This window comes from Anser brachyrhynchus (assembly GCF_964034855.1).
Source record: "Anser brachyrhynchus genome assembly, chromosome: W".
NCBI lineage: Eukaryota > Metazoa > Chordata > Aves > Anseriformes > Anatidae > Anser > Anser brachyrhynchus.
Genome location: NC_137704.1, coordinates 13,975,468 through 14,001,110, shown reverse-complemented (window position 1 = coordinate 14,001,110; position 25,643 = coordinate 13,975,468). Strand labels below are relative to the sequence as shown.

At 42.7% G+C, this 25,643-nt stretch overlaps 2 protein-coding genes across 6 annotated transcripts in view; both read left to right on the top strand.

The window, feature by feature from the left end:
• The window catches only part of LOC308184793 (katanin p60 ATPase-containing subunit A-like 2), a 30,376-nt gene extending 4,782 nt beyond the window's left edge, over positions 1 to 25,594 (top strand). The window contains exons 6-10 of one of the 5 annotated variants that reach the window (XM_080572360.1): positions 436 to 513; positions 3,005 to 3,103; positions 3,614 to 3,677; positions 4,546 to 4,674; positions 23,653 to 25,594. In XM_080572360.1, the coding sequence (XP_080428486.1) occupies positions 436 to 513; positions 3,005 to 3,103; positions 3,614 to 3,677; positions 4,546 to 4,655 (351 nt within the window). In that variant the 3' untranslated portion in view covers positions 4,656 to 4,674; positions 23,653 to 25,594. Of the gene's footprint in view, positions 1 to 435; positions 514 to 3,004; positions 3,104 to 3,613; positions 3,678 to 4,545; positions 4,675 to 7,847; positions 8,108 to 8,971; positions 13,235 to 15,234; positions 15,573 to 17,397; positions 17,418 to 23,652 lie in introns of those variants that run through there. The other 4 variants (XM_080572361.1, XM_080572364.1, XM_080572362.1 and 1 more) reach the window with 4 other exon arrangements.
• The window catches only part of LOC308184971 (katanin p60 ATPase-containing subunit A-like 2), a gene marked incomplete at its 5' end in the record, with an annotated part of 26,329 nt that continues 13,134 nt past the window's right edge, over positions 12,449 to 25,643 (top strand). Inside the window, 2 exons of the mRNA XM_080572517.1 lie at positions 12,449 to 12,457; positions 13,243 to 13,334. Of these exons, the coding sequence (XP_080428643.1) occupies positions 12,449 to 12,457; positions 13,243 to 13,334 (101 nt within the window). The remainder of the gene's footprint in view (positions 12,458 to 13,242; positions 13,335 to 25,643) is intronic.

Here is a 25,643-nt window from a genome sequence, read left to right as displayed (position 1 = left end):
GTTTAGATGGCTGAGATAGAAATTTTCAGTAAAGCAATCACTCCTTGATATGAGCTATAACTTCTAGGACAGTGCATCCAAATTACTCAGTGCCACTTTGCCTGGTAATTACTACATTTGAAGAAACTTTCAAAACGGACTGTGTGGCAATGTGACAACCCATGTTTATATTTTTCACTGCTCTTAATATGTGTAGGGCATGTTTAGGACTACTTATGCAGTAAGAAAGCTGCTCATTTTAATGTTAATTCTGGATTAGATTCTGTCAGATGAAAAAATGGGTTACTACAAATAAGGCTTGCTTCAAAATCTTTATCCTTATTTTACAATTTTGAAAGTTGATATTATGGTGTACCAGCTTTTTTGAAATTATTTTACCGTTCTTCTATTTATAATAATTGAAGTCTGACAAGAACTTAAGTTTGTCTTTTTTAGGAACGATTATTAAAACCCCATAGTGCTTTTATTGGCATGACTGGTGAGATGAGAGAACTCGCAACAGTTGTAAGCAAAGTAAGATCAGATTTCTGTTTCATTTATATAGCGATCTTGGTTATCTTTGTCATTTGAGAATGCTGTTTGCTTCTCTTTGTTAATGCTGACAGTGCTTATTCTCGAAGGTGCAAGCCATTTCTTTTTTTTTTTTTTAAACCATGTGACTATCTGGAAATCATTCTTTTCTTTACATGTCCCAGTGTTTCTTTCTGATACACAGTGGAACGAAGTAATTAAGATCTTTCTAATAGGGATTACATGTAACATGTAATCATACTAACTGTGGTATTCTTGTAGCTTTTACCTTTGTTCTTATTGGTACAGAAAATGTACAATACAACACTGATTTAAATATATGATCTAGTACTATCTATTATATAATGTATTATCTTACTGTGATTGAATGGTGGGAAAACCTTTATTCAACTCCACAGGTGCCGTTTCCATTCAAGGCATTGGGCTGTATTCAGTGTGGATGATCTGCCAGTATTACAGCAATATCCTGATTCTGAGTGTATCTACTAGATACCACGTACCAAGATTATGAGACACTGATATTCCCACATTTTTTAACATACTAGACCTGTGTCTTGCATTGCACTGCCTGCATAATCTATACTTTTCATCATCTTTTCTTGGTTGGCTCACCTGGGATGTGCTGTTACTGTAGGCTCTGCTGACAGTGCCCTTCGTTCTTCCCAGAAGCTGCATGGGCAGCATCAGTAATATTCTGTAGCCCAGGGGATTCTGTATCCTGGGGATTCTTCTGGTATGGGCAGTTTGGCACCTGGAGGGTATCCCAACGCTGTCAGCACCATTTTATTTCAGTCATGGGTTTGAAGTGTGGTCCAGCAAACAGGCCCTGGACTACTGGGGATCAACTAGTCTAGCAGTGAAGCAGGCAAATGCGTGGCTTTCATTGTCTCCCAAATCCCACTAGGCACTTGTCCAAAAGGCTTCACAATATCACAGGATTTGGTAAGTTTGCTTCTATTTTAGCAACAAGAAATAGGGTTGCTTTAGCCTTCATTATGATATGTTTTAAAATTGTGTTGGTATGTTCCTAATTGCTATAGTAATCATCGCTGTGTAAATCAATAAAAATAAATAGCATGTGGTATCTATTTCACAACACAATCTAATTTAATTTGGAAACAGTTATGGAAGCCTCTACTTAGTATCATAAATCTGATTCATCTTAATTTGCTGTTAATAGAAAGGGAAAGTATAATCTACTCTATATAAATAATTTTTCTAATTGTATTAAATCAAATTTTCCCCTTGGATATAAGCACATATTTTTTCTTTAGTTTCTGGAGACTGCCTATTTTTATCAGAGAGCAGAATTTATCCCAAGTATTTGTCTTGAGGATACGATATTTTTCTGCAGAACAATTAGTCTGTGGAACACTAAGCCACAAAATATTACTAAAGGAAATGGAAAGATTCATAGAAGATTTGGATAGTTTGATGAATTAAATGAAATTAAATTAGTGAGTGCTTCAGGGCATGAACTAATTACTGACTGTATTTTGATAGATGCTTAGGGGGGAATTTTCCTCCTGCTACAAAGCTTCTTGCACCTTTTCTTGCATAGTGTAGAGTACATAGAGAGCAATTTTTCAGTATTATTTATAACAATAAGTGCAGCTGTGAAGTTACTGAGCAGCAAGTTTAAAAGAAACAAGTATTTTCACATAGCATCTGATTAAACTGTGCAACTCATTGCTATAGAATAAACATTTCAAAAAACAGGTAATCTTCACATCTTCACATTACAGTAGCTCTTCATATATTGGTTGGTTACTAAAAACAACTAACAGAAAACAGATCTGAGAGACACATCTGCTCAGCATATAGGTAGAATCATAGAATCATGTAGGTTGGGAAAGACCTGTAAGATCAAGTCCAACAGTTAACCTAGCACTGCCAAGTCTCCCAGTAAACCTTGTCCCTAAGCACCACATCTACGCGTGTTTTGAATACCTTCAGGGATGGTGACTCAACTACTCTTCTGGGCAGTCTGTTCCAATACCTCACAACCCTTTCGGTGAAGAAATTTTTCCTAATATCCAACCTAAACCTACCCTGGTGCAACTTGAGGCCATTTCCTCTTGTCTTGGTGCTTGGGAGAAGAGATTGACCACCACACTACTACCTCCTCCTTTGAAGTAGTTGTAGAGAGTGATCAGGTCTCTCCTGATATCTTTTTCTCTAGGTTTTTCTATAACCCTGTTCCCTCAACTGCACCTCATTTGGCAGTGTATATGCTCTTGGAAAACTAGGGGTTTCAGGGGAAGCAAGGCATATTGTAGCACTTCTGTGGAAATGATTGCGATGTGTGCTTTCCTCTTGTGAGCTGACTAGTACACAGGGTTAAATGATAGGTTTGCATCACTTAATAGCACAATTGTTTTATAACTGAGTCGATGCTTTTACTTTGCTAAAGGTGGTTATTCTAGTGTAGAAGTAGTTAAGTTTTGCTAACATGATGTGATATATGTTGCAGGACATCTACCTCCATAATCTAAATGTGAAGTGGGATGATATTATTGGACTGGATGCAACTAAAAGACTAGTCAAGGAAGCAGTTGTTTATCCTATAAGGGTAAGATGCTAAATAGATCAGAGAAAACCATCATTGAGCTCATTACCATCTTCCTTGTAATTACAGTGGTGGTCTCACTATTTCTGTGCTTTTGTAGGCAGTTTCTGTTGGAACTGTTCCTGTTTCATTTAGAAATGGAATACCCATTCTCCTATAGGAGAATGTAAAAATGTAAAAATTTTAAGTTTGGGGTTCTATTATTTTGTACCCTTGGCAATGTAAAATGTACTGGATTTGGCCTTTACTAATTCAGTGTAAAATGACTTACAGAAGAGAATATAAAGCCAACTGCATTTGAAGAATTAATTTAAAACAATTTCAAATACAGTTAATACAGTATTATTCTCAGTACTCAGATCATATATATCATAGGTTGCTTTGTTTTTTTCCTGTCTTCCAATTTCTTAGATTTCCTGAATGTGTTAGGAGCAGGGGGGTAAGGGTTAGAATTCCTTGCATCTTGTTATAGATGATATTTATAATCCCTGAAGTACTTTTTGGTTTCCGCAGTACCCACAGCTATTGACAGGCATTCTGTCTCCTTGGAAGGGTTTATTGCTGTATGGACCACCAGGTATGGAGTGTTTTTATAGCCTATCCATGTGTTTGTCACTACTTCTGTTTTTGTACTACCCATAAATCACTGATGCTAATTAGATCAAATGTGTTAATGTATCACATAATAATTAATAATTAAGAACATGTTCTGTAATTTGAAATGAAAGAAGACAATATGGATGATCATATCTGTCTCTTGCACTCAAACCTCTCTATTTGCCTTTCTCACAACCTTTGACTGTTTCTACACTTGAATCTTCAAAAAAACAATACTTACACTACCCATTAGGAGAAATGAGAATTGATATTGCTACTCAGCTTGGACAACATTAATCAAGTTTGGCTTGACCTCATCTTGCAAAATGCAAATAAATCTGGCATGGGCTCTCACCTTCTTGAAGAAAAATGTCCTTGCCTTCTCTCTTCTGTGTTTGGCGATCATTTTGGAAATGAGGTGGAAGCTTTGCTCTCTTCTGTGCTAGCTGGGTGTTTTCCACTCAGCACAGCCTCACTGCTCCTTCTGCTCCACTTCAACACAAGGGAGGAAGCACTGCCACCACATGAGTGTGGCTGGGAGGGGACAGAGGGCACAAATACTGTGAGTCAGATTGCCAAAGCTGTCATTCCAGTAAACTCCATTTGTTCTAGTGAACGCTTAGATGCACTTGCCATAGAAAGTGGTCTGGCCATCTCAGCATGTCGTACTTCAGAATATGGAGAACACATTTGCAGTGCTGTAATACCTGAATTTCTCCAGGCAATCCTAGAAGGACTTTTCCTATTTTAATACTTTTATCTGACTAATAGTAAGATGAGGGGAATTATTCAAACATTTGCATTGTATTTCTTTAGAGAGTGAATTTCTTCAACACTGTTGTTTGTAGGTACTGGAAAAACATTGCTTGCTGAGGCTGTTGCCACAGAATGCGATACAACCTTTTTCAACATATCAGCATCCATGTATTTTTCAACATATCAGCAAATGGAGGGGTGATTCAGAAAAACTTGTCCGGGTAAGAGTTATCTTATTTGTTATACAAACATCAGATTCCCACTTAAAGAACTGGAGTTTAAAACAGAACTGGAAAATGAGTATTTCTCTGATACTCATCATCTTTCCTGTCTTGGAGAAAATGTGTGACTCTGTATCTAGTTCTTAAAATGGGAATAACATCACTTCTGCAGAAGTCTTAAAATGGATTCTTGCTGTGGAATTTTAGTTATGTAATGCAAGATGAAGTACGTGTCCCAAAGCCAGCAAAGATTTTCGACTCATTAGTAAGAAACAAGCAAGCTGTATCCCTAACTAAACTAGTGTTTTCTTAGTGACCCCTTCAGAGTACTTCACAGCCTTTGTGTGAGGGTTGGCTTCTAGGCTCCCTACAAAATATACCTGCTCTTTAGGTTCCCAAATTCCCTACTACTCTCATCCTGCAAGGCACAGAATTGGCAAAGAACTCCGTTGTCACAGTCAAACACAGACATAATGTTGCGTTAATGAAGGTAGTTTGATGGCAATTGGGTAAATGTATTTTCACAATACAGACTGGCAACTAGCATGAATGGTTCAGCTGTGATACAGAACATTTCAGGAATTTAGGTGTGGCCTCTGCACCCTGAGGTGCCCATCCGACTCCTTCTGTAATGTCAACCATTTCAGTGTAAAAAATCTACAAACTTTTAGTCTTCCTTTACTCTCACCTCTTAGAATCTTCTTCAGATAGATACAGAGCTCTTGAAAATGAGTAGTCATGATAGATTGCACTTAACAACTGCCATTACAAGCACTGTTAATGCTTCAAAATCTCCCTTGAAATTTAGGATGTCTGCAACGTAATTATTTTTCTTGTGTCATTTTTTCCTTTAAAATGGCATGTTTTTCTTCTGACATTCACCTCGTGTGTTATTGATCCTCTTGACATCTGTGTCAGTATCTCCCTAAAAGTTTCCCTCCTGTCAGGAGAAGGGATCTGTTTTTTGACACAACACCATCCAGAAAGTTGTGAACATGCTGCAGCACTTGCAATTATATTGAATCTGTGGTATTTCACCCTTAGTTGGCTCTTTGGCACAATCCAGAAATGAAATAAGATTGTGGATCAGGACAGCTCTAAGAAAAGTACCATGTGAATTTATATCCTGAAATGACATGAAACTGATGCATGGTCTTCTGAAGTTGTGTGAAGTATATGGCAGTTTTGCAGTCATGCAGAGGAATATCAGCTTATTCTGTTTTCCTCATTTCTCACCTGTATTGATGTTATTTTATAGTTTAGATTCATAATAAAATTGTAGACTGCAAACTGGTAGCACCTTTTGCGTGACAGCAGTGGAAGATATACAAACAAAACTGATATCATAGCATCCAATTTTTGTTTCAGCAACCATCTTGGAAAAGCCACTCACATTGTTAGCGTAGCAACCACATAACCACCAAGTGATTATATGAAGGTGCTTTATTCAGCGCTGGAAGCCGGGGCAGGTGCCCAAATCTGGCTTCCAGTCCCGTTACTTCCCAGCCATTATTTATACATACAATATTGCGTCAGGTATACATATTCATTACAGGTTGCAACATCAGCCTCGCTTTTCATTCTAATTAGCTCCCCTCCCCTTTGCACATGCGTGGCGCACTCTGGTGGTCGTCCAGGTGGTCGTCCAGATGAAGTAAGGAGTCTTCCTCTTCGCTAAACTCTTCACCTTTCTATTCGACGCATGCTCCCTCCGCTCCTCGGTTCTGCTTCAACTCACTTCATCATCTCCAGGCCCTTATCCAAGGTCAGGTTGTACCTATTCCCTCCCGGGGTTCCCCTCCAATGATTCTTTTGATTGTTCAATGTACTCCCTAAGTTTCCAGTGTACATAGATTACTTGATAATGTAAGTACATTTAATGATATTTAATTATACCGTATGATCCATCACCTGAGAAACATTAATAGAACATCCATTCGATTCTCCCCAACACTAACATTTCCCCCCTTTGAAAATACTTCATACCAAGAGCAAGTATTTTCATTACTATTAAAACATAATTATATACATCCTGTTTACCGGTAACATGCATATTCGGGTTCGGTTCAGGAGACATGATTTCATAGGGACTTACTGACATCCCACTTCTTGGCTTTATTCTAATTCTTAGCAAGGCTATTGGTAAGGCCTGTGGCCACTGTATTTTAGCTTCCTGACAGATTTTGCTTAATTGTCCTTTTAAAGTTTGGTTCATCCTCTCTACCTGACCACTAGATTGAGGCCTCCATGGGGTATGTAAGTTCCAGGTAATTCCCACTAACCTACTAACCTCCTTAACCACATCGGCAATGAAATGTGGTCCCCTGTCTGAAGAAATACCCAACGGTACACCAAATCTAGGGATTATTTCCCGTAGTAACCATTTTACCGTTTCCTTTGCTTGGTTGGTGCGACAGGGAAGGGCCTCCGGCCATCCTGAAAAAGTATCAACCCCTACCAATAGGTATTTATAACCTCTTGCTTTAGGCAGTTCCACGAAGTCTATTTGCCAGTAATCTCCAGGCTCTATCCCAGCTCTAGTTCTTCCCATCTCAGCATGTTTCCTTGCTACCGGATTATTCTTTAAGCAAAGCTCACATTTTGACATTACTGACTTTGCCATTGTTAACGTGTACCGAGATGACACCTCGTTTCAAATAGGTCACCATTGCTTCTGCACCCCAGTGACATTCATTATGTTTTATTTGTAAGATTTCTCGCATTACTATAGGAGGCACTATAAGTTGTCCTGTCGCAGTCACATACCATCCGTCAGGATTCTTCTGGGCCTTCATCAAATTTGCAAGTCTCTCGTCTTCTGCTGAATACTTTGGGTCTTTAGGTAATTTAAAACAAGAGAGGCCTACCTTCGATGGAATTAGAGCCATTGCTTTCCATACTTCACGCGCAACCTTCCGGGCCGTCAAATCTGCCAGTCTGTTACCTTCTGCAATCTCTGACGCCCCTCCTTGATGGGCTTTACAATGCATTATGGCCACCTGTTGGGGTTTCTGTACAGCTGTTATTAATTTCAATATTTCTTCCTGGTATTTTATATTAGTCCCTTGTGAGGATAGCATTCCCCTTTCTTTCCATAATGCCCCATGTACATGAACTACCCCGAATGCATATTTTGAATCTGTCCAAATATTCACGTTCTTACCCTCGCTTAGTTCCAGGGCTCGTGTCAGGACGACTATTTCTGCTCGTTGGGCTGAAGTCCCCGGAGGTAGGGAATTTGCCTCAAACACTACCTTTGATGTAGTTACCGCGTATCCTGCATAACGAGTCCCATTTTCCACGAAGCTGCTTCCATCCGTGAAAAGTTCCCAATCTGGTCTCTCCAGAGGCTGATCTTTTAAGTCTGTTCTGCTGGCATAGGTATGTTCGATGATCTCCACGCAATCATGACTGAGGTCTCCTTCCTCCGTAGTTGTTCCTAGAAACACTGCTGGGTTCAATAGGTTAGTAGTTCTTAAGATTACATCATCTTGCTCAGTTAATATAGCTTGATATTTCATCATTCGGCTGGGCGATAGCCAATGGCCCCCCTTTTGCTCCAATACCGTAGTCACCATATGTGGCACGAACACCTCAATTCGTTTCCCTAATGTGAGCTTCCTGGCTTCCTGTATTAAAAGGACTGTGGCTGCCACGGCCCTTAAACACGAGGGCCATCCGGCGCTTACCGCATCCAATTGTTTAGAAAAATACCCCACAGGTCTTTTCCAGCTCCCAAGTCGCTGGGTCAGTACTCCTAATGCCAATTGTTGTCTCTCATGCACAAACAGCTGAAAGTCCTTTGATAAGTCCGGCAAGCCCAAGGCAGGCGCCTTTATCAGGGCTTCTTTTAATTTCTTAAAGGCCTCTTGTTGTGGCTTTCCCCAGGTAAATGTACAGGCCTTTTGGGTTTCATAGAGGGGCTTTGCTATGAGTCCATAGTCCATTACCCACAGTCTACACCACCCGGCCATACCTAGGAAAGCCCGTAGTTCATGCAGATTTCGCGGCTCGGGGATTTCACAAATAGCTTGTATTCGGTTAACTCCCAATTTTCTTTGTCCTTGAGAAATTTCACATCCCAAACAAATTACTGTTGTGCACGCGATTTGTGCCTTTTGTTTAGAAACCTTGTACCCATTTAGTCCCAATTGATTCAAAATATCAATAGTTACCTGAATACATTCTGACTCTCCTTCGGTAGCTATTAATATATCGTCCACATATTGTAACAGCACGTATCGATCCATTGGTACCTGAATCTGCCCTTGGTTAATCCAATCTTCTATTTCTTTAGCTAGTTGACTGCCGAAGAGGGTCGGGCTATTCTTGAATCCTTGAGGCAACCTTGTCCAGGTTAGTTGCATCTTTCGTCCGTTCCGTGGATTTTCCCATTCAAAAGCAAAAAGTTTTCTACTATCCTTGTCAATGGGTATGCAGAAGAAGGCATCTTTTAAATCAATTACCGTAAACCACTTATATTTCTCTTTTACAGATGTTAACAATGTATAAAGATTAGCCACCACTGGGTGAATATCTTTTGTTATTTCGTTTATTGCCCTAAGGTCCTGCACTAGCCTGTATTCCCCATTAGGTTTCTTTACTGGGAAAATTGGGGTATTATATTCAGATTTGCATTCCTCCAGAATGTGGTAGCTAAGAAATTTATCTATAATCTTTACTATCCCTAGCCTAGCTTCTAGCTTCAACGGGTACTGTTTAATCCGTACCGGTCGTGCCCCTTCCTTAAGTTCAATTTTTACTGGCTGGGCTACTTTTGATTTTCCAGGCACATCCGTTTCCCAAACTGCAGGCATTACTGCATTTTCTACCTCTTTTGGGATATGAGGAACAGCCTTCTCTTTAATCATTAATATTTGTCCCACTTTTGATTCCGGGATTCTCATAATCAATTCTCCATCTTCAAACATTATGGTAGCGTTTAGTTTAGTTAGCAAATCCCGTCCCAAAAGAGGAATAGGGCATTCTGGTACATATAAAAATTCATGCGTAATTTCTTTACCTCCAAACCGTAAATCAAGGGGTTGTAAGAACGGCCGTATTTCCTCCTTCCCCTGCCCCTTAATCCTGCATGTTCTCTCCCTTGAATTACTGCTAATAAGTTCTGTTGTTGCCTTTTTGTCGTTTCCTTTTCTCTGTTATTATACACTTTCCAGGTTATTTCCAACAGCCTATCCAAATTTCTCAAATCTGCACCTTCCAACTTTTGCAATTTCTTCCTAATATTCTCTTGGGCTTGTCCCAGGAAAATGAGTGCTAACTGAGCTTTAACTTGCTCAGTCTCTACGTCTAAATCTGTATATTTCTTAGCAGTTTCTTTCAATCTCTCTAAAAAGGCGGAAGGTGATTCCGCTTTTTCTTGCCTGACATTATACAATTTTGACCAATTTATGGTCCGGGGCATGGCATTCTGTACCCCGATTTGTACCCAATCTTGATATCTCTTCAGCCTCCTTATTCCATCCCCTGTGTTATAATCCCATTGGGGATCCTCGGTGGGGAAGTTTTGATCTAGATTTCCAAGCACTAATCCATTTCGTATATCTTCTCGGGCTCTCTCTCTGGCTGCCCGCAATACCATGTCCTTTTCTGTTGAATCCATCAAAGTATCCAGGATCACCTGGAGATCATCCCAATCGGGATTTTGGGTTTTAATTATCATTTTCATTACCCTAGCTACTTTATCTGGGTTTTCCCTGTAGGTGCCGGCTGCTTGCTTCCATATCATTAAATCCCCAGCTGAAAAAGGCACCTTGACATATACCGGTCCTTCTGTCCCCACTCCTTGCCTGAGGGGAGCGATTATTTTCCCTCCCTGTTCATTTATAGTTTCTCCTGCCCTTCGCTGTTGCCGGGTCCTATGTGACACAGGGGAGGCTAAAGTCGGGGATTCTCCATTACTACTGCTATCTTCCTTTTCTTTTTTTTTCCTCCCTGTCCTGGCTCTTCCAGCGGAGCCGACGGCGCAACTTCCAAGTCAATATTTCCGTTATTCATTTCCCCATAATACTTATTATTCTCTATCGCCTGATGCTGTATACAGCGTCCCTCCTTAGTACATGCACAACAACGTTCCTCAGTTGAAACCTCAAGCACCATTATTCCACAAGCATGCTGCCATTCAGGCTTTCGGCGCAAATAAAAGAATAATTCCACATACGGCAGTTCATCATATTTTCCTTCCCGCTTACAAAATAGCATCAATTGTAAAATTGTATTATATTGCAATGTCCCATTCTCAGGCCAAGTTTCTTGGTCCTCTAGTTTATACTGTGGCCACCAAATGTTACAATAATCAATCAGCTTTCCTTTCCGCATTTCTTGACCAAAACCTCCCTCTTTCCAGTGTGCTAGCAAACACCCCAGCGGGGATGTCCGCGGGATAGGTACATCTTTTCCCAGAATTTCTTTAATCTTTTTCATTTTGAGCTTATGATACGAACCCAAAAGCTGCCGGAGCAGCAACACACTCTCCCGGAAGCTGCCGGAGCAGCAACACACTCTTCCGAAAGCTGCCGGAGCAGCAACAGCACACTTTCCAGAAGCTGCCGGAGCAGCAGCGTGCTTTCCCAAAAGCTGCCGGAGCAGCAGCGTGCTTTCCCAGAAGCTGCCGGAGCAGCAGCAGCACGCTTTCCCAAAAGCTGCCGGAGCAGCAGCACGCTTTCCCAGATGCTGCCGGAGCAGCAGCGTGCTTTCCCAGAAGCTGCCGGAGCAGCAGCGTGCTTTCCCAAAAGCTGCCGGAGCAGCAGCACGCTTTCTACATACCAATAATACCAGGTGCTGACCCTTCAGCACAAACCAATACAATCACCAGTGCCGAACCTGCAGAGCTTTCGCTCTGTCTAACGGACGGCGCCTAGGCTTACCCCGGGAGCTCCCTGCCCAACCGAGCGTGGCTTTTGCCGCGTCTGACCGGCAGGCTTTCCCAACCAAATCGGTACCGAATACCCAAAGTTGAAAGCACCTTTGCTTACCACTCCAGTGGTACGTCGTGAGCAGCGGAGGTCGGTCGCGGTCGACTGCTCCCCGAGAATCCCTCGGTGCCGGCTGGAGCGAAACCGAGACACGATCCGCCTCAGCAGTGCCCACGCCGTCCCATCTGGGTCGCCAAAATGTTAGCGTAGCAACCACATAACCACCAAGTGATTATATGAAGGTGCTTTATTCAGCGCTGGAAGCCGGGGCAGGTGCCCAAATCTGGCTTCCAGTCCCGTTACTTCCCAGCCATTATTTATACATACAATATTGCGTCAGGTATACATATTCATTACAGGTTGCAACATCAGCCTCGCTTTTCATTCTAATTAGCTCCCCTCCCCTTTGCACATGCGTGGCGCACTCTGGTGGTCGTCCAGGTGGTCGTCCAGATGAAGTAAGGAGTCTTCCTCTTCGCTAAACTCTTCACCTTTCTATTCGACGCATGCTCCCTCCGCTCCTCGGTTCTGCTTCAACTCACTTCATCATCTCCAGGCCCTTATCCAAGGTCAGGTTGTACCTATTCCCTCCCGGGGTTCCCCTCCAACGATTCTTTTGATTGTTCAATGTACTCCCTAAGTTTCCAGTGTACATAGATTACTTGATAATGTAAGTACATTTAATGATATTTAATTATACCGTATGATCCATCACCTGAGAAACATTAATAGAACATCCATTCGATTCTCCCCAACACTAACAACATGGCAAAATTATTATACGATCCAGTGTTTGACTTAATTGCAAACTTTTGCTTCCTTAAACAGTATGAGTTACAATGCCGATCGTACACTACTTGTGATCCAAAGTGCAGAAAATAATATATATCTTTTAAATTTGTTTTTAAATATTCAGATTAAAAAGTGCTGGATTAATATATATTATTAGTGATACTTATTTAAAAACTGCAAGAATGCTTCACCAAAGAAGAAATTAATATATATATATTCTTACTGTTACTCCCTCTTTACAGAAAAATAGATGAAACCTTTTTTTTTTTTTCAAAATGGCAGACCCAGGTTTTGTGTGTCAGCTTAATATTCCATATTTTAATCTAGCCCTGATTGTTCAAGCAGTTTGTTTTCTCCAGGAAAAAACAAAATAACTTCTTAATTCTTATCAAGAGAAGCAGTCCATTTTTTTTTCATTATGGTGCGGTTGATTTATTATTTTCCTCAAATTCTTATTAAAAAAAAACTACAAATGGAGCACCATAGAGGACAGAATATTTAATCTCTGATAACAATTTAGGACTTCCCAGAATCCTCTGATGGGTCATTTTCTTCTATCCCATTATTCTCAGGGTACTCTGATAGGATTTAGACAAAGATTTACATATAAAGACAGGATTACGTGCCTGTATATCTCCTTTACAAACCTTTCAGAATTTGAGAGGATTCAGGGACCCTCAGCCTACCCAGATCTTTTGCCCTGGAACATACTGCTTTTTGTCCTAGAAGTTTGGAGTATGGGTACCGTTATTTATCTCCTGCGCCAGTGGCTCTTAATGCCTTTTTTGTGTTAGTTTTCTTGTTAATCTTTTCTGTCACTTTTACTCTTCCCTGTAAACAGGTGCTATTTGAGCTTGTCTGGTACCATGCTCCTTCCACAATTTTCTTGGATGAGCTGGAGTCAGTTATGAGTCAAAGAGGCACTGTTTCTGGGTAAATGATGAGATCACTTCCTATGGTCTTAGGAGAATATATGTCCCCCTTTGCAATGCATCTTTTAAATAGTGTGTTTCAAGTGCTGACCAAAGTTTAATCATACAATATACCTGCTAGAAACAAATCTTAGCTAAAGTAAGGCATGAGACTACTCTGTAAACTTTAATAGGAGCATGATTGGGCCCCTGAAAGACTTGTCTTTTAGATTTTATTGACAGTAGAGTTATTTTGAGTGATAATGGTAATTTTCATGACTTAATAGTAAGTTATTTTTCTTCTGTTATGTTGTCAGCTTTAGCAGCCTTGTAGTGTATTATTTTCAGAATGCCTATCAGCTCTGAAAATACTGTTCCATGAAAATGTTGCATATGCTGTGGGGATTTAAAGAGAGAGATGTGGCCATTGTTTCATTCACAGTAGATGAGATCAGTAGAGAAGTGTGAAAGGCAGGTTGTGTGAAGTTTAGCACGGGACTGTGGAAATAATGCATCCAGGAAGATTGTGAGCAGGAGAGAGGAGCATGAATGCATAACCAGTGCTGTTGTATTTTCAAATAAGGTATTTGAAGTGGAAGTAAAGACAGCTGGGGGAAAGAACAGGTGGCTTGTTAGAGGCAAGTGAAAAGCAGCTGGTTTTGTGACACTTTGGACAGGCTGAGGCATAGCAGGGTAAGATGCAGTGTATACAGTGGAATGGCATTTTCATTAATGGGACAAATTTTGATGGCATTGTCAGGACTTAGAGTTGCAGGAATGGGGGGGGTGTTATTATTGTCATCCATGGGGTAGACAGTTTTAGTTTAAAAAAATGAGAGGGTTGAATAAGGAGGAGAAGCAGGAGAAATACAAAAATATCATTATACCCATTAGGAGCCCATTACAGTGTGGCTATATGTATGCTATATACTATAAATTATATGCTTACGCATATGCATAAATAGAATATGCCATATCATAAATACACAACTTGTAATAATTGTCAGTTGATAGCTATAAATTATGGGCCAAGTCTTGCCTTCATACTTTTAAAAAAGCTCTCATTAACATCACTGGATTATGTATTTCAGTAAGGGTTTTTATCTGAGACTATATAGTTATTTTTACGTATCCTTATTAAATATTGACATCACACCAATGTGTAGATGCCTTTGCAGAAATAAGCCATTAAACTTGAATTATAATTCTTACCATCTAAGGCCCTGATGTTTTCTCTGGATTTGGTCCAGGGGTTACCAAGAACTTCACATCTGGGACCAAGAGTTCAAACTGGTTTCCTTCAAAATTGGTTACCTGGATCAGGGCCAGAATTCTTAGCACTTTCCTTAGTTTCCCTTCTCTCCTTGAAGAAGGATCCTTTGTGTGTGGTCTCTGCCCTATTTTTCAATTTGTTTCAATGCTGCAAACTTTTCTGTTTACTTTTGATACAACATTTTGCAAACTGTTGAATTCAGCAGTACGTGTATCTTCTTGTGGCCACTTAAAATTCACTCACAGAAAAATGCCAGTAGTTGCCCTGAATAGGTAGGTGTGTAAGTTGTTTAATGGCAACTATTGTGTTATAAATTCTCCTACATAGGTCAATCAATCTAAGCCTTAGTTGTTTTCCAGTAAACATCAGTTTTATTTGGAGATTAATATAAAGAAAAAAATAAAACTAAATAGTTTCTTTGGATTCAGTAATGGTGAACAATCCTCATTTTAGTGCACTGAAAAGAGTCCATTAAAGTAATCATTAGAAAGCTTGATTTTAATGCTTAGATGTTAGCTAATGGAGCATAATCACGCTTTGAATTGGGGCAAAGTGGTGACAAGGACTCAGTTGCTGTGAATTACACTGTATAAATAAAGATGATTATTTTAATGCACTGAGCAAATAATGTTTCTCTGAATCTTGGTAGTGATGAACATGAAGGAAGTTGACAGATGAAAACAGAATTACTGGTGCAGATGGATGGCTTGGCCCGATCTGATGATCTTGTATTTGTTTTAGCAGCTTCCAATCTGCCATGGTAAGAGATCCAGAGTACATTTTGAATACATTTGCATGAGCTTCTAAGCACAGATAAAGATTTTATTTAGACTTTTGCAGAAAAAGCCTTGATATTTGGTTAAAGCATTTAAAGATTAATTTGGAGCTTTTACTTTTAAACTCTGCAATTCTTGCTATTTGTACCACATGAGAATAATTCATAATAAAGTCAACATATGCTGGTGCTACCAGCTGCTAACATTTAAAGTGGAGTATTTGACTTTAGAGGCGAGTTATTTACTATGTTTAAGCTAAGAAGGGTTTCAGCCTGGAACTATACGGTGCTTAAAACATACAGTGTTTAGAAGGATATTCCACAAATAAGAAGGTTGGATTTCATTGGTATCAAATTTGACTTTTAAAAGTTGAGGGACAAAATTCTTTGGTTCTTTTAACATAATTTGGAACAGAAGAATAAATGGTTGGAAATTAGAACTAGAATATTTCATCACATTGGCTATCAAAATGGGCAGAACAGGTACTGAGAACAAGACAAGAGAGGATGAGAGGATGACAACAGTCAGCAGAAAATGGCCAGCTCTGTGCTCTCCTTGGATGGCCTCTCCCATGGCCACCAGCAGCTAGCAGGTTGATCTGGCTGGATCACTTATCTGAACTGGTGCAGTATTTCTCTTGGTTTCAACCAAACCTTTTCAAATGGTTGCAAATAGTACAAGGGGAAAATAATGGCTGTTGGGCAAGCACAGCTGTTTTTAACAGTCTGATTTGTAGCTCATTAACCTTTTTTCAGAGTAGGAGCCAACACCTGTACTGGGATTTGAAACAAATTGATGATGAGCTTGTTTTTGAAGTTAGCTTTCAGAGGTCTGGAACTAGTCTGTGGATTTCTGCTTTCCCTGAAATTCTCCCTCTCCCTGGGCTATAAATCCATGAAATCTTCAGTGGAAGAGCATCTTTTTCTACAGAGAAATTGGTATGTTGAAAGCAGAGAGGGGAACTGCAGAGAAGTAAACTGTGGAAATTAGGTTTGGTGAGGGACAATCTTGGAAAAACAACTGCAAAAAAGATGATAGGCGTATGAAGGGTTCTTTTGTCCATGCTCCTTCCTGTCCTTGAAGCTTGACAGCCACAGAATAGGGCCATCCAAAACTGTCTGGGAGCAAGTGAGGGCTCTGCACCTGCAAAGTCACAGACTTCTTTTCTGGGTTGTTGTTTTTCATGATTAGTGGGGTTTTTTTGGCTGGTTATCTCAGTGGTGCCATAGGGAGACACATTTGAAAAGCCTTTCTGTGTGAGTGGAGGGCATTGGGCTGTGATCAGAAGGCTGTTGCTGACCGTAGGGGGTGTCCATGTCTGGATGACTTGGTGTGTGTATTCACAGCTGATTGCTTTCTGAGCACTTTTAAAAAAGCCTCAGTGTATATTTTATTTTGTGTAATGTACAGACACACTTCTTGGTTGTGACGCACAAGGAAAGGAATTGAGCAGACAAGGACTCAATTATGTTACAGTTGTATAAGAAAATGCTGGAAAAAATAGCTACTGTGTGTGTGAACAGTTAATATTGAAAGGAAATTAATACGTTGATAATCCATTCATCTCTTTGTGGTTCATTAGTAATACATTACAAATGTTTGTTACTGTAGCATCGTTATCCTTTTAGAAGGAGAAACTCTAAGCAATGCATTGCACCTTTCAGTGGCCTTTACAGGATCTACTGATTTGAAAAGAAAAATTGGGTATTCAAAACCCTCAGAGGAAGAGGTCAAAGAACACAGCTGGCCTGAAGGTGCTGTGAAGGGACAAAAGACAGGGAACTCCTGATGGATCTTGAACAGGAGACCTTTATTGCCTTTTTCACCACTACATATACTTTCCCCGTAGCCCCATGCACTGTCCACGCGCCTGAATCTGTCATACAATTGGTTAGAGACCCTCAGACGCGCCTCGAGCCAGCCAGCAATTGGCCACTGCCCAAAGCTCATCTTTAACACTGCAGCCAATTTACTTTATCTCGACCTTGCTCAAGTTTTTGGTTCTACCGCTGTTTTCCTCATTATCTCTAGTTCAGGGACCTGTGAAACAGCGCAATGCCACCTGCAAATTCCTTCCCCTCAATTCCCCCTTTTTTATTTTCAACCAACCAAATGCTTTCTATAGACTTCTCTGTCAAGCACCACAGACATTGCAATAAGCAAGATACAATAAGCAACAGAGTGAAAATCACATGCAGAATTACGATAGTAAAGTAGGGTGCCTAATAGAATCTACATCAGTCAACAAGCTGCTAAGCGCTAGGGATGTTGCTTTGCAGAGATGCTGCTTCTCACTCGCACAGCGCAATCACGCAAAGAGGCCCCTTGCACTTCTCATTCATACCACAAGAAAATATCACTTAAAATAATTTGTCCACGGCTTCAGGAGGTCCTTGTCTACTCCCGCGGTGAGCGGCTGAGAGTGGAGACCCCTCCGAGGAAAATGCTCGGGGTGCACCTAGGGGCGTCCGTTCCACAGTCAATCCCACAGCCGAGCAGAGCGGCTCCTGGCGCAAGGAAGGATGCTATTATAGTTTTGTATAATTACAGCAAAGAGATGCATTGCAATAAGGAACAAGTGTGGTGTTGATGATTTGATTCATGGTTTGGTTTTTCCCTGAGCAATTAAACCTTACACATGCTGTTGCTGTTTCACATCCCAGGATATCTAATTCCTGTGGCTCTAGGGGTGCTTGCGGCAAGTAGACAGTCCAGTCTTTGTTATCTGCTGGGTTCCACACCAGACATGTCGTGAATGGGTCGTTAGCACTAGCCGGGGACAGGCACATCACTTCTTGTCCTGTCATGTTGGCGAGGGTGACCCAGATGTTGCGGCGTGGTTGGATGGAGACCCAGGGCTGGCAATAACCGATGACAGCGGCAATTGTGAGGCGGAGGCCAACCATGGCCTTACCCCCCTTGCTAGTACCCATCTTGGTCTGTGACCTGCTGAGACACAAGCATACCCTCGATCCCAAGTTATTAGCGGCTGGGGTCCCTCCCAAAGACCTGTATTTAATTTTTTACCATTACTGAGGCCTGCTCTGACTGTGGCATCCATGACAGTGTGGGATTCATACTTTTGTAATGTTTTATTATGGGCGGTACTTCTTTGTGAGGAAAGGGTAATGATAGGTGATTGATTACGTGAAGTGCCTTTCCCAACCTGTTCTGTGGTGTTTCCTGGGTGTCTCCCCCTTTTTGTTTATTTTGCAGTGTTTTCAAGGTGCGATGTTGTTGTGGTTTAACCTGGCTGGCAGCTAAACACCACACAGCCGTTCGCTCACCCTCCCCCCTCCCTCTCTGGGATGGGGGAGAGAAACAGGAAAGTGAAGCCTGTGAGTTGAGATAAAGACAGTTTATTAAGACAGGAAAATAATAATAACAATAATAATAATAATAATAGTATTAATAATAATAATGTGTAAGAAACAAGTGATGCACAATGCAATTGCTCACCACCCGTTGACCGATGCCCAGCCTATCCCCGAGCAGCCGGCCCCCCCACCCCGGCCAGCCACCCCTATATATTGTTTAGCATGATGTCAGATGGTATGGAATACCCCTTTGGCCAGTTTGGGTCAGCTGTCCTGGGTCTGTCCCCTCCCAGCTCCTGCTGCACCCCCAGCCTGCTCGCTGGCAGGACAGAGCGAGAAGCTGAAAAGTCCTTGGCCTGGTGTAAGCACTGCTCTGCAACAATTAAAACATCAGCATGTTATCAGCGCTCTTCTCATCCTAATCCAAAACATAGCACCCTACCAGCTACTAGGAGGAAAATTAACTCTGTCCTAACTGAAACCAGGACAGATGTGTGCACTCAGCAATGGCTTGGCCCATGGGGGAATGAGGAATGCCTGTGATGTGTCGGATACCCCAAGTTTGAAAAACGTTTGAAGGAAGTGACTACCATAGGCGGGGCCATTGTTGGTTTTTATTTCCTTTGGGATGCCTAGCGCCACGAAAGCAACACGGAAGTGAGCCTGGATATGGCGGCTAGTTTCACCTGCCGCAGCTGTCGCCCAAATAGCATGAGAGGAAGTGTCTACCGATATGTGAACATATTTCAAGCGACCAAATTCTGGAATATGCGTGATGTCGGTCTGCCATAACTGTAAGGACCATAGACCTCTATGGTTTACCGTTAAAGATGGGGTCGAAACATGTTGTTGACAGTCAGGATATGTTTGGACAATCAATTTGGCGTCATTGATCGATATAGTGAATTGTTTCGCCAAGGCTTTGGTGGATTGATGGAAAAAGGCATGGGATAACCATGCGTGCTCCAGCACCTTTGACCCTGACTGCCCCGGTGCCTTATTAGATAGCTGGTCAAGGCGTGCATTACCCTCTGCAAAAATACCGGGTAACAAGGTGTGGCTCTGCATGTGAATAATACAATATGGGTGCGCTCGCTGCTCCACCAAAAATAACAGCTCTTTAAATTTTAGAAACAAGTCTTCCTTTGGGATATGTCTCAAATGTGCCCTCTCAATACGCTGAGCGACACCTACAGCATATTGTGAGTCAGATACAATATTCAAAGGTACTGTTGGCCAGCGCTTAAAAGCCATTATAATAGCATGTATTTCAACTGTCCGTGGGGAACCTTGGATCCGCTCAGGCTGGTGTTGCCACTTTCCACCTTCTTCCCAAGTTACTACAGCTTTGCCTGTTTTTCCGGACCCATCTGTGAAGACCGTCCGGCCATCCACTGGTTGCCGTTGACACAACGGCCGCTCTTCTATTTTTATATTATTATAAAAGGAGAACATTTTATGAGGTGGACGGTGGGTATCAACCTGTCCGTCGAATCCCGTCAACACTATTTGGAGCTCTAAACTATTCTGCAAGCACCAGGTGAAATAGTCTTTTACTACGGGGATTATAATCAGATTGGGCTCTTCTCCCGCTAATTCAACTGTTCTCTCATGTCCTTTCTTTATTAGGACGGTGAACATTTCCACTTGCATTGCAGTAGTTTTTGAGGGTTGATGGGGTAAAAAGACCCGTTCCAGGACCACTAAGCGGGGGGTCCTTATGGGAGGGGTCCCATTGCCAAATAATAGCCACTGGTTGTTGTTCTTGATTACAAATATATAATTGAAGGGGGAGGTTCTCACTATGATGATGGCATTTCTGTGCTGAGATTCTTTCATTAACCATTTGCAATGCTTTATGAGCCTCCTCAGTCCATCGCCTTGGGGCATTAATATCAGTGTCTCCCTTTAATAACTCAAAGAGAGGCGCCAATATCGAATTGTCTGTCCCACATTGTAGTCTAATCCAGTTTATATTCCCTAGTAATTTCTGTACATCATTCGGTGTCTTAACATCTGCATTAATGGATATCTGCTGTGGTTGAATGGTCTGCTGTAATATCTTCCACCCCCAGATAATTCCAAGGTGCTTGGGTCTGCATCTTTTCAGGTGCAATGTGGAGTCCTGCTGTCTGTAACGCTTGTTTTAAGGCAGGCAGTGCCTCTTGGACCTTATCACTAGATGGTCCAGCTAGTAGGATATCATTCATGTAGTGGTATATGTATATCTCCGGAAAGCATTGGCGTACTAGTTGGATAGCTTTTGCGACATCGGTTTGGCACATGGCTGGGGAGTTTTTCATGCCTTGTGGTAGTACGGTCCAATGATATCGGTCCATAGGCTCCTTCCTATTGATCTTTGGTACCGAGAAGGCAAAACGAGGAGCGTCGTCAGGATGCAAAGGAATTGTGAAAGAACAGTCTTTCAAGTCCATAACAACAATGTCCCAATTACGGGGTATCATTGTAGGTGAGGGTAATCCTGGCTGCAAGTAGCCCATGTCCTCGATCACTGCATTGATTTGTCGCAAATCATGCAGTAATCTCCGTTTCCTGCTCTTCTTCTTGATGACAAACACTGGTGAATTCTATGGGCTGTTTGTTGGAACAATATGTCCTTGTTGGAGTTGTTCTTGAACCAACTCCTGTAGACTACTGCTCGGAAAAGAATCAATTGAGCAATTCTAGTTCCCTTTGGTATTGACAATGGTGGAGACGGTGTCCAAGCCATAGCTTGGATTTGTCCATTAGAGTCAGCATCAATTTTCCCCAGCAAAACAAACAATCTGGTCAAAGTTGTACTTGATCGTCCTAGCAGCAATACACTACAGTCATTCCCAATTGATCCTTTGACGTTCAATGGAATTTTATGAACGTGAGTTCCCCACAACGTGGCGTCTGTTACTGTGGAGGCATCCACTCCGGCACTCCCTCTGGTTCTTGCTGAGAGGGTGTCCACGGTGGTAACCGTGGCAACGGGGCAGCAGGTGGCGCTGGACCCTGCGTCAGCATTGCATTTGTTGCCCTCCCTTGTGGGAGGTTCCTCCTTTGACCGGGAGGCGGGAGTGCTTGTGTCGTCGTGCGGCCCCGCCCCGCGCTCCTCTTCCTGTTTCCCTTCCGCGGCGGCAAAGGATGTCCTTCCGCGTTGTATTTAGAGCGGCAATGGCTCGCCCAGTGGCATCCTCTCACACATCTGGGACACAAAGTGGGCGGAACTGCCGGCGGGCCGCCCCCCCGTCCCCGCCAGGGGCATGCGAAGATTAGGTGGCTCGGGTCTCCCCACCGATAGCATTTTTACTGACCCTTGGGTCCTGACTGCTGTTGCAAAAGTGAACGCCAGCGATTCGGTATGATGTTCGATAGAACCCACTCGGTTACACGCCTCTATCATCTGAACTAGCGTTGCATTCACAGGCAGACCTGTAGCACCTTTTTACAGTCGGTATTTGCGTTTTCTACCGCTAGCCTTTGTAGCAAGGCATCTTTTGCTTCCCGATTGTCAATCTGCTTATCTAATGCATCGCGAAGCCGATCAATAAACTGCATGTATGGTTCAGACACCCCTTGCTGGACCTTTGTAAAAGGCTGCGCGGGCTTCCCGGTCTTTGGAATTCTTAACATTGCCTGGAGGGCTAGGGTCGCAGTCAGCCGGAGGATGCCTGGATCTAGATTCACCTGAAGGCGCGGATCTGCCATCGGGTCTGTACCCATCAGTTGAGGTATACCGGCTCCGAAAAGCGGATCCCCCGGCTGCCTTTCTAAATTTTGGAGCGCTGCATGTTCGCACAACTCTTTCCATTTCTATTCCCATAATAATTTTTGTGTTGGAGTTAATATCATCGCTGCCACTTGTCGTATGTCAAAGGGGGTTAAAAGCTGTCCCATCATGACATTCTCCAGCAGGGACTGTGTAAACAGGGCCGATAACTCATAATTGGTCACCGTCTTACACAGTTCTTTAATAAGGTCCCACTGGAAGGGGTTCCAGTCATTTTGCCCGTGATCCCAAACTTGGACTGGAAAAAGGAGCCCTACCCCCCCCCCCTTTATTGCTTCTCTCTGAAGTTGTTTCCAACGATCTTGGGGGTCAAAAGGATCCCCCGCGGGTGGCGCTGCTGACCTTGTGGGCGGCGGCAGCGGCGGCGCTGATGGCCGCTGAGTTTCTCTGCCTCTGTTTCCAAGTCTATCAGGTTTACTTCCTTTGGTGGTACGCAGTCACCGCTTTTTATTTCACCCGCCTGCGTAGCCTGAGCGGCCGCTGTCGGTTCCCTTTTTTCCGCTTGCCATGATCTCAGTGTCTCAGTTACTAAGTGCCAGGTTGTCATCACCTCAGCAGCTGTTGCATCTCCCCAGGAGGCAGCGTCCCATATAGTTGTCCCAGCGTTTTCCCAAGTTTTTACATCAAACGCCGTCGAAACTGTTGCCGGGGCCCCATTCTTTCGTAAGAACTTTAGCAATTGTTTCACTTTATACGGGTCATGTTTCACTCCTCTTTTTACCAGGAGTTGAGTCAGTAACTTAGCTATCGCCTCCTCCTCGGCCGATAGATTAGCTCCCATAGTTAATGCCCCAGCCGCTCAACTGCTTCTTGAGGTGATGTCCTGGGATTAAAGCTGCGGTCCCATCGTTCAGCTGGGGTCCCTTCAGATGCTTCTCTCAGCGTTGCTCTCTTCCCGATCACGTCGGGGTCACCATTTGAAGGGATGAAAGACACAGACTCCTGATGGCTCTTGAACAGAAGGTCTTTATTGCCATTTTTCTCCACTACATATACTTTCCCCGTAGCCCCATGCACTGTCCACGCGCCCAAATCTGTCATACAATTGGTTAGAGACCCTCAGACATGTGCTTCAAGCCAGCCAGCAATTGGCCACTGCCCAAAGCTCATCTTTAACACTGTAGCCAATCTACTTTATCTCGACCTTGCTCAAGTTTTTGTTTCTACCTCTTGTTTCCTCATTATCTCTACTTCAGGGACCTGTGAAACAGCGCGAAGCTGCCTGCGAATTCCTTTCCCACAGTGCTGGATCTAGGGATCTTGGAGATGTGTTAATGCAAGCATGAGGCTGACCTGTCTCTGTACACCTCTGCAGAAAAAGGGATTCCTGCGTGTCTTGTTACCATGCATCTGTCTTATGCAACTGAAACTCTTTCTGGAAAGCCGGGCAGAAGTTACAGGCAGGCGTTTTGAATGTTTTACGCATTTGGATTTGGATCATTTTGCAATTCTGAAGTGCTAATTTCTTCAAAATTGCCCCCTTGAAACATCAAGAAAATGACACAGCTTTTCGAAGGTAGATCCAAAATGACAAGATTTCTATTTTGGAGGAACTGCTCCCACAGAAAGATGGCAATCTGTGTTGGTACAAGGGTGGGAGCTGAGCTGCTGTGAGAAGCCAGCTCCCACTGCTGAAAGTTTGATACCTGAGAGCTTAGATGTTCTTTTTAGACTTTTTCAGCATTGCTCATGGGAAGGTGGGATTTTTTCCCTCTCCTGAGTTAATTCAACCTATGAATGTCTGGCAGCACTGTGCCTTGAGTGGAGATGCTTTAAAATGCTGATGCTTTAAAATACAGCTGAGTATATACTTAGGTATTTTAGGAAGGTGAAATCCAGGAGCATCTTATATCATCATTGAGGCTGACAGCCTCGAGGAGTTTGGGAGTGTTTGCTTCCAGAGAGGTTGGTGGGGTTGAGCCCCCCTTAAAGATCTCACCTGTGTGTTTATGGATTATTTTTGTGTGCTTGGCTACCATCAGTCTTACTGTAAGACCCCAGGCTTGAGCTGCGTAGGGCTATTTTATAACAAAGTTTCAAAATACCTAGTTTTACAATCCAGAGGTTGCTGCTTCACAGCAGGGCCCTGTGTTTTTGCAAACATTTGGTATTAAGCTGGATTTCAAGAGATTTGTTTAACTTGGTGTCCTGGTTCCAGTTAGGACAGAGTTAAGTAGCTCATAGTAGCTGGTAGGGTGCTATGTTTTGGATTAGGATGAGAAGAGCGCTGATAACATGCTGATGTTTTAATTGTTGCAGAGCAGTGTTTACACCAGGCCAAGGACTTTTCGGCTTCTTGCTCTGTCCTGCCAGCGAGCAGGCTGGGGGTGCAGCAGGAGCTGGGAGGGGACAGACCCAGGACAGCTGACCCAAACTGGCCAAAAGGGGTATTCCATACCATCTGACGTCATGCTAAACAATATATAGGGGTGGCTGGCCGGGGTGGGGGGCCGGCTGCTCGGGGATAGGCTGGGCATCGGTCAGCGGGTGGTGAGCAATTGCATTGTGCATCACTTGTTTCTTACACATTATTATTGTTAATACTATTACCATTATCACTATTATTATTATTATTGTTATTATTATTTTCCTGTCTTAATAAACTGTCTTTATCTCAACTCACAGGCTTCACTTTCCCGTTTCTCTCCCCCATCCCAGAGAGGGAGGGGGGAGGGTGAGCGAACGGCTGTGTGGTGTTTAGCTGCCAGCCGGGTTAAACCACAACAGTCCTTTTGGCGCCCAACGTGGGGCCCGAAGGGTTGAGATATCGACAAATCTGACCAGAGTGTGTTAAACTAAAATTGGTATAAGTATTGGACCTGCACGAGAGATCCAGTTTTTAGGAATTAAATGGCAAGATGGACGTCGTCAAATCCCAATGGATGTGATCAACAAGATAACAGCTATGTCTCCACCAACTAGCAAAAAAGAAACACAAACTTTCCTAGGTGTCGTGGGGTTTTGGAGAATGCATATTCCAAATTACAGTCTGATTGTAAACCCGCTCTACCAAGTAACCCGTAAGAAGAATGCTTTTGAATGGGGCCCTGAGCAACGACAAGCCTTTGAACAAATTAAGCAGGAAATAGTTCATGCAGTAGCCCTCGGGCCAGTCCGAACAGGACCAGATGTAAAGAATGTGCTCTACACCGCAGCCGAGGAGAATGGTCCCACCTGGAGCCTCTGG